Source organism: Notechis scutatus, unplaced genomic scaffold (assembly GCF_049901735.1).
Source record: "Notechis scutatus isolate UNSWTSFEM ecotype Mainland unplaced genomic scaffold, rNotScu1.2 NSCUCTG21, whole genome shotgun sequence".
NCBI classification, from domain to species: Eukaryota; Metazoa; Chordata; class Lepidosauria; order Squamata; family Elapidae; genus Notechis; species Notechis scutatus.
This window is the reverse complement of record NW_028263079.1, coordinates 311,278-320,909: the sequence shown is the minus strand read 5'-3', so window position 1 is coordinate 320,909 and position 9,632 is coordinate 311,278. Positions and strand designations below refer to the sequence as shown.

Here is a 9,632-nt window from a genome sequence, read left to right as displayed (position 1 = left end):
TGTGCTCCCTTCAAGATCCAAGAAAGAAATACTCAGACTCCATGGGTAAGAGCAAAGTTATCCTTTTACTGGAAATCAAAGTGGAAGCCACAGATTGAATTCCGAAACTGAGGAATTGGCGCGCAGATCATATATACAAAGGAATGGAATTGTTCCCACCCACCCAAAGTCCAAATGACTCTTCCAATTAAAAGTTCTTAATATGATCATGTGGGCATCTTCAGGTGGTGATGAGGCCTCTGTCCGTTGACCTTGACATATTTTGATAAAACTTCGCAGCTGCACAAAAGAGGATAGAAGCTAGCAAAGAAGTTCCCCCTCCCCCCATTGCAAATGACAGCCAAAAGAAATAGCATAGCATAGAAGCAGAGAAGATGTAGTAGATAGGGTGCAGAAGATATCTTGAGGCTGACACAATGTATGATTTGATATACTATACTTAGATCAGACCGAAGGCGACGTAGTTCGAGGTTTTCTAGGTAAGAATTTGAAGTCTGGTGGCATAAGGTATTCTGGAATGAGTGGAGAACTCTTCTTGTGAAATATTTCTGGACTTTCTCAACTGTGTTAATATCAGATATGTAATGTGGGTTCCAGACTGATGAGCTGTATTCAAGTATTGGTCTAGCAAATGTTTTGTATGCTCTAGTTAGTAGTGTGATATTACCAGAGGAAAAGCTACGTAGGATTAGGTTAACAACTCTTAACACCTTTTTGGCTATGTAGTTACATTGGGCTCTAGCACTTAGATCATTTGTGATGAGTACTCCAAGGTCCTTGACAGAGATTGGATCATCAACAAGGTCTTGACTATTCAGCTTGTATTTTATTTTCTGATTTTTTTTTTGCCAATATGTAAGACAGAGCATTTATTTGTTGAGATTTGAAGTTGCCATTTGTTTGACCATTCTGATTGGTCAAGATATTATGCTGTGTCCATGTCCCAATACTTTGATCTTTTTCTCTGGAAATGGAAGGACTGCTGTGTCCCAGTGAACCTACTGAATCCCACCTGATAGGTTGGAATAGTCTAACACCCCAAACCCTAATGGACTGCCCTTCTGTTGAAAGCCTCCCTTTGCCCAGAGCCTCTCTCCATTCCTTGGCTACAACCAGCTTGTTTCTTTTGCCTCAGTATGGTTGCAGAAAGCAATGGATGGAGAAAGAAAGAAGTCTTTTGAAAGGATCACTTGGTCAACACTGGGAGGAATCTTAACTTTATTTGAACACAGAGAAAATAATGTTACAAATTCTGCCGGTGGAGATCAACGGATCTTTACATAATATTTCTGATATGCTTTGTAAAGTCTTCATTTCCTTTCCAGCTGCATTCCTTCCTTCAAAGTTCTCAGTTCCACAATAATTCCATAGATGGAGTATATCTGGATGAGAAAGGAGATCTGACAGCTGACCTGGACATTGTGAACTGGGTCATTTTCCCAAACAGATCTCTCAAGGGACTGAAATCTGGGACTGCAGCAAAAGGGGCATCCCAGGATTTTAAAGTTACCATCGACCAGAAGAGTATCACAAAGTTGGAGACCTTGAACAAGGTGAGACTAATATTTATTTTATTCCACTCAAGGTGGCAAAAAGAGCACTATAGTTTTTGTTTTTATTTTTTATTAATAATCTTTATTGAGCATATTTTCACAATTAAAAACATATTTCCACTCATTACAGCATGTTCGTACCTGTTTTCACTCACATTGACCTATTTCTAAATGTGTAGGTTATTACTAACTATCGTTACAGTTATTCCTACATTCACTTTAAGGCATATTTTCACATAGTTATTTCCATAATTATTTCCATGGTTATTATTTCATCTTACCATAACTCCTACATATCTTTCATCCATCTGCTTTATGTCTACCTTCCAACTAATTGTACCCTAAGTTCCAAATCTCATAGTACTCTGTTTCTTCTCTGTCTTTGAATTCCATTGATAACCTATCCATCTCTGTGCATTTTAAAACTTTTTTTATTATCATGGTGTTGGAAGGAATATTGTCACATTTCCAGTTCTGGGCAGAGGCAATTTTTGCCTAAGTTATTATATGAAGTATGATATATTGGTTTTTTTTTTGCCAATTTTATATCTTAATATACCCAATAAAAATACCTCTAGTTTTAGTTCAGTTTTTTGTTTTGTAATTTCTTCTAGCAAATTATTGATTTTGAGCCAATATGTCTTAGCTTTAGGGCAGGTCCACCACATATGGAAAAAAGTTCCTTGTTCATGATCACACTTCCAACAATTTGCCAACCTGTTAGGGAACGTTTTAACCAGCCTTGCTGAAAGTAAGTGCCAGCGATAGAACATTTCATACAAGTTCTCTTTATAGGCTGCTGATAATGTTAATTTGTAATTTGTTTCCCATAATTTTCCCAATCTTCCAATTCAATGGTATATCCAAAAAGTTTAGCCCAAATTATCACAGTCTCCTTTACTGTTTCGTATTTCATTCTAAATCTTAAGATAGTTATACATTTTGGTAATCATTTTTCTCCTATCCCCTGTAGAATTTTATCCAATTCCAAGTACTGTACTTTTCAGAAAGGTTGGGGGTTTGCTTTCAATGCCATCATGTTACTTGATTTGGCTCTCAAGATTGCCAATATCTTCACAATCTGCAAATATTGTTACTTCATAATCTTTAAACTAAAATTGAGGAGGAGGATGGGCAATCTTCATTACCTTTAGAACCTAATTCCAAGCAAAAAAAACACTAGATAAGTGTTAGAAATTCTGTTTATAGATAGCACCACAGAGCAAAAAAAGAGTACAGTCACCATGTGCTTTAGTGTTCGACTGTTTAACTGTAACAGGAAACCCTACTTAGAACAAAACAGCATAGCGTATATACCATAGATCCAAACTTGTAAACACTGCCATCAACTGCCTGAATACTGCTGTAGTTGTTGCATAAAAATACATATCCAACAACGCATTCCAACAATCAATCAAATGTTTATTTTCAATGCACATGTGTACAATGAAATTGAAATTTATAACAATAACCAATTTAAAATTTAATAACCAATCATATAAGGAGGCAGGGAATAAAGAGAAACAAGAAAGAAAGAAAGAAAGAAAGAAAGAAAGAAAGAAAGAAAGAAAGAAAGAAAGAAAGAAAGAAAGAAAGAAAGAAAGAAAAAAAACACAATGAGGTATTATATCTCTGTTTCCTTAGCCCTTGCCTCTTTCAAGGTGTGTGGAAAGCTGTCATCCTGGATTCAGGAAGGTGGCTCAGGAAGGGAAGCCCATCTGCTGCTACGACTGTCTTCCATGTGCAGAAGGAACCATCTCTACCAAGGAAGGTGGGTGATAACAGAAAAGGGGCAGGCATATTTCATGAAAAGCTAGTTTGATAGGCATTTTTAAGCCTAGCTTTAAATATATATATCTTGTAATACAGATAATTTACTACATAGTGATATAAAAGTAATGTAACTGAAACCAGAGACAGGGTATTAAAAGAAAGGATATCAATGAGGGCTTGACATTAGAAGGGAGAGCCAGTTTGGTCTAGTGGTTAAAGCATCAGGCTAGAAAGCAGGAGATAATGAGTTCTCGTCCCTCCTTAGAAAGCCAGCTGGGTGACTCAGCCTGATTCACCTCACCAGGTTCTTGTTGTGGGAGAATAAGAGAAGGAAAGTGTGTTGAATATAAAAAAGGAAGGGACCTTGAAGAACTTCTAGTCCAACCCCCTTGCTGTCTTGGCTTGTTAAGTAGTTAAGTAGGAATATAAATAAATAAAATGATATTATGGCATTTCTTGCTCTTCATTTTTTTCTGGGCATCCATGGAGAAATGGTGAAATTCATATCCCTGCCTTGCTTTGCCTTGCCTATGCATGAATTTAACATGTATAACATGCCAAGTACCCTCTCTCCCTCCCTCCTTCCCTTTTTATTCTTCCTTTAAAAAGCTTCCATATCAAAAATGAGGGACATTTTCTTTTTGGAGTCCCAGAAAGGACTGTAAAACTGTGGTTGTTGTTCCTTTTTATCCATCCTCAAAGGAGATGTCCAAGGAGATGGAAACCATTGGTGCTTGCTTTCCTGGGATGGTTGTGAAGATAAAGAAACAGGGGAATCCAAGAGCCAGGGGAGTTAGTATACAAACAGGAGATCTGGCCATTTCTTTGATTAAAGTGGAAGGTGGCCTTGAATTTGCAAAGGACCATTTAATAAAACAGCTTCCTTACCAGCGGGTTTACAACATGAACAGCAGCAGTTGAGTTCATTGGAGAAATATCTTCCATCTTAAAAGAATCAGAACTGAAATGGGACTCCCACTTGAGTCTTGATCCAACCTTGAGTCCAATCCTTTATTCCTTCTTGTGCTTGAACTACTCTAGTCATTGACCATGCCTTCACTGATCATTGGTGGGGGGTGGGCTGTGAAGTACTTTGTATTTCATTTCTAAAATGCAATTCATGTAATCTGGAATTCCAATTTCCAAAACGTTGCTGCATACTACCTTTCTCCAAACACATTCATCCACACATCACCAGTTTCACTCCAACGATGAATGGGATGGAAACACTTTTATGTAGATGTTAATCTTTCTCTTTTCAGATGCTGAGAAATGCACCAAATGTCCAGCAGATCAGCATCCAAATATCAACCAAGATGGCTGTGTACCTAAGATTGAAACTTTCCTATCCTATCAAGAACATTTGGGGATCATCCTAGTTTCCCTTGCCTTGTTCTTATCTTTGATAACAGGCTTAGTCTTGGGAATCTTCATTAAATTCCAAGAAACTCCCATAGTCAAAGCCAACAATCGGGATCTCTCCTACATCCTCCTCATCACCCTCCTGCTTTCCTTCTTGACTTCATTCCTATTCATTGGCCGCCCAAGGATTGCCACTTGCCTGCTGCAACAAGTGGCATTCAGCAACATCTTCTCAGTTGCCATTTCTACTGTCTTGGCCAAAACGGTCATGGTGGTGTTAGCATTCTTGGCCACAAAACCAGGGAATAAAGTGCAAAGATGGCTAGGGAAGACCTTGGCCAATTCTGTCATCTTTTCATGTTCTGGTGTCCAAGTTGTCCTCTGCAGCATCTGGTTGGGCACTTCTCCCCCATTCCCTGAGCCAGACACACACTCACAATCTGCAGAGATCATTCTGCAATGTAATCAAGGCTCCATTGCCATGTTCTACCTTGCCCTTGGCTACATGGGTTTCCTGGCTGTAATCTGCTTCACGGTGGCTTTCCTGGCCAGAAATCTCCCTGGGGCCTTCAACGAAGCCAAGCTCATCACCTTCAGCATGCTGGTCTTCTGCAGTGTCTGGATATCCTTCCTCCCCACCTACCTGAGCACCAAGGGGAAGTATATGGTGGCTGTACAGGTCTTCTCCATATTGGCTTCTAGTGCTAGCCTGTTGATCTTAATTTTCCTACCCAAATGTTACATCATTATTTTAAGACCAAAGTTGAATACAAAAGAATATTTGATGTCAAAATAAAGTACTATGTTTATGTGGATCTCAGAAATGTTAGTTAATAATTGTAACAAACAGTACTTTTATTTTATTGTTCTTTTAAAAAATACCCCCACTAAGTATGTGGTCTCAATCATTGCAACTCCATCATTTCTTCAAGTGATAGAAATGTACTACAATGCTTTACACTGTACAACACACTTGTCAAACTCAATAGCATCACGTGATGTATCCTACCATGACATTTTTTTGCCTTTGTGGAACTGGGGTGGGTGTGGCCTGATCATGATGCATCCAGCCCACGGGCCATCAGTTTAGCACCCCTGCTGTACACAGTAATGATATTACAGTGATTCTGCTTTTTCTCTTTGTTGTTGAATGTAGGAGAATTCCCCCAAAATACATTTTAATCAGAGACCAGGACATGGTTCTATGCCAAAGCCAGAGGTGATATTCAGCAGATTCTCACCAGTTCTGAAGAACTGGTAGTGGAAATTTTGTGTAGTTTGGAGAACCGGCAAATACCACCTCTGACTGGCCCTGCCCCATCTCTTCTCTGCCTCCCGAGTTCCAGCTGATCAGCTGGGTCTTCTTTTGTTGTTCAGCACAGGAGAAGAGAAAGAGCAGCAGGTTAGTGGGGTGGGGAGGGAATGGGATTTTGCAGTAATCTTCCCCCAGGAGTGGGAGGGAATGGGGATTTACAGTATCCTTCTCCTAGAGTGGGATGGGAATGGAGGATTACAGTATCCTTCCAAGGCACTCCCACCAAACTACGTCCACAGAACTGGTATTAATTATTTTTTAATCCCACCACTGTACAAAGCTCACCAGTTATCTTTGAAACTCAGTGTGATGACCCAGGGTGGGATACAAAACAAACACAGTCACAGAAAACAGGTGAAGCCCTTTTTACTCCTTCACTTTGCTTCCAAGCTCCGAATATCTTTGATGGAAGACATAAAACTCCCACAGAAACAGTTACACGAAGAAAGAAAAAGCAACACAAACTAGGCAAGATAAGGACTGGAGGATGTCCACACTGGGAAGGATGCCAAACTCAGAGAGGAACTATAAACTAGAGATATTTCCACCCTTTGTTTCCAGCATTCGCCCGTACGCAGGTCCATACTCTTATTCAGTTGTCACAGCTGCAGCCCATGAAGAGGATCAAGGTCCTCTCCTCCTGAGTAGACCACGTCTCTTCCCTTATCCTCTCCTCCCTGTGTGGCCTAGGATGGATAGGGGATTGGCCTCAGTCCTCCTCTGTGCTCAGCCTGCCTCTGCCCTTCCCCATCCTCCTCCACAACATCCGGAACCACACTTCCACTCCCTGTTGGCTGTTCCTCCTCTCCCTCAAAGTCAGTCTCCACCAGGAGCATGACATTCAGCTTCTAAAACTGTTTGCAGGCTGTTGCTGTTATCAGAGAATATTGAGGGATGATTCTTTTCTCAAGTGCAGTGGCTCTGCCCTACATAATTTACTGCCCTCCCATGACCATGTTTCCCCCCCTCCTCCAGGGTGTGTCATAAATCACATTCTCCAATGAAGCACTTTCATGGGGTGTGGAAAACATGCCCCTTCCAGATGGGCTTAGTAACCTGAGACACAATCTGGAAAAGGTATGTATGGAATGTCAAAGCAATGAGCTGCTCCATCAAATCCACCCCCGTCCTTCTTATGGCAACTCGAGAGCAAGCCAGGAATGCTTTACGAGTTGACAAATGGCTTTAGAAGAAACATTTGTATCTTGAGATTCAATGGCTGTTATGGGAACAATGATGAAACCTACCATGAGTTGCAAGGCCACATGCCTTATGTCTCAATCATCTGTTAAACAGTCCTATTCATCTGAAAACAGATTGTTCCAGCCATTCGGAAGTTCCAGTGTCTGTATGGCTATTTTTTTTTTGGGGGTGTGTGTTATATTTTAACTGTGAGCCACCAAGAGTTACAAAAGTGAAATGAGTGGCAATATAAATTGGGAAAAATAAAAATTAAGTGCAAAAATTTATGTTATTGCAACTGGAACAAATGGGCTTTGTTAAAAAATTCATTCAAGCCATTGAAACGATATACCATGAACACACTTCAAAAGTTATGGTAAATGGAGAACTAACAGAATCTATAGATATAAGAAAAGGGACAAGGCAAGATTGTCCACTGTGACCCCTGCTGTTTGTGTTAACATTGGAAGTGTTGAATAGGAATATTAGAGAAGATAAAGAAATAAAAGGAATAAAAATCCAAAAGGAAGAGTATAAATTGCAAGCCTTTGCAGATGACCTGGTATTTATATTAGAAGACCCATTGGAAACAACACCTAAACTAATAGAAAAAAATAGAAGAATATGGAAAAGTAGTAGATTTGAAAACAAACAAAGATAAAACAAAGATACTAACAAGGAATATGCTAGTAAGACTAAAGAAAGAGTTGGAAGAAGTCTTAGAAATGCAGGTCACAAACTAGGTTAAGTATTTAGGGATATACATTACATCAAGATGTAGCACACTGAAGGAGGATAATTATCTTAAACTCAAACAGCAGATTGTGACAGATTTGACAAAATGGGGAAACTTACAATTATCATTGATTTGGAGAATATCTACAATTAAGATGAATGTATTGCCTAGAATTTTATATTTATTCCAGACAATTCCAATCCAATTAGGGAAAGAGTTTTTGGAAGATTTAAATAGAATTGTGTTGAAATATATTTGGCAGGGCAAAAAAGCAAGAATAAAACTCAAATTGTTACAAGATGCAAGAATAAGAGGAGGGTTTGCCTTGCCAAACTGGGAGTTGTATTACCAAGCAACAAATTTGATGTGGGTAAAGGAATGGATAACATTAAGAAACAATAGACCATTGACCTTAGAAGGGCATGACTTGCTGTTGGGATGGCATGCCTTCCTTTGGTATAAGGGAACTAAAACACAGGGGTACTTTAGAAGACATTATATTTGAGAGGCACTGTTTTTGAACTGGGAGAAGATTAAAAAGACAATATTATTTAAAAATTCCATTATGGATATCTACCATTTAAGCTTTTTCTTATCTAATAATATATAAAAAGGAACAAACAGTTAGATATGGTGAGATATTGAAAGAAAAGGGTGAACTTAAATCTACGCAAGCATTGGAAGAACAAGGTTTAAAAATGAACTGGTTTTCATATTTGCAAATACAATCCAGATTTGATAAAGATGTTAAAACAGAAGGTATTTATGATAAGTTGACTGACTTGGATAAAATTTTGATGAGTACTGATGAAAAGGTAATTAAAAAACTTTATGGACACTTATTAGAATTTAAATTGGAGGAGGAACAAGTTAAAGAAATGATGATTGCTTGGGGGAAAATTTTTGGATATGGGATTAATTTAGAAAAATGGCAAAAATTGTGGTCTCAAAATTATAAAATGACAATGTCAACTGCATATAAAGAAAATCTGTATAAGATGTTTTACAGGTGGCATCTACCCCTGACAAGAATTGTGAGAATGTTTAAGAACAAATCGGATAAATGTTGGAAATGTCATCAGATACCTGGTTCATATTACCATATGTGGTGGACATGCTCGGACGCAAACAAATATTGGACTAAAATTCACACATGGTTGGAAAAAATGATAAAACAACATATAGACTTTAAACCAGAGATCTTTTTATTGGGGATAATACTGGAAATATACAACAAAGAGTTGAAAGATTTGATTGTGAATGTATTAACAGCGGCTAGGATTATATTTGCTAAGAATTGGAAAAATGATAAAATACCTATGCAGGAGGAAGTTATTAAGAAAATTATGGACTGTGCTGAAATGAATAAATTGACATTTGAAATTAGGGAACAAGAAGATAAACAATTTTATATGATATGAGATTTGTTTTATCAATGGTTGGATAAAAAGGCATGGTAATGTAATAGACTTTTCTTCAAAGCTCCCAGTTTTACAATAATTCCATAGAAGGGGTATATTTGGATGAGAAAGGAGATCTTACACCTGACCTGGATATTGTGAACTGGGTCATTTTCCCAAATCAATCTGTAAAGAGAGTGAAATCTGGGACCCTAAAAAAATGGGAATCTCAGGATTTTGAATTTTCCATCGACCAGAAGAGAATCACGCAGGTGGAAATGCTGAGCAAGGTGTTACTAATATTTATTTTA

At 38.3% G+C, this 9,632-nt stretch overlaps 1 protein-coding gene across 1 annotated transcript; it reads left to right on the top strand.

The window, feature by feature from the left end:
* Positions 1-1,684: 1,684 nt before the first annotated feature.
* LOC148128678 (vomeronasal type-2 receptor 26-like) lies at positions 1,685-9,372 on the top strand. Its single transcript, XM_087948597.1, has 3 exons — positions 1,685-1,690; positions 3,198-3,324; positions 4,589-9,372. Exons 1-3 carry the CDS (start codon positions 1,685-1,687, stop codon positions 5,482-5,484), a joined length of 1,029 nt encoding a protein of 342 aa, XP_087804723.1. The 3' UTR covers positions 5,485-9,372.
* Positions 9,373-9,632: the final 260 nt, after the last annotated feature.

Coding starts and splice junctions, on each gene's coding strand:
- LOC148128678 (XM_087948597.1), top strand. Junction 3,325..4,588: donor AACCATCTCTACCAAGGAAG/GTGGGTGATAAC, acceptor TTCTCTTTTCAG/ATGCTGAGAAATGCACCAAA.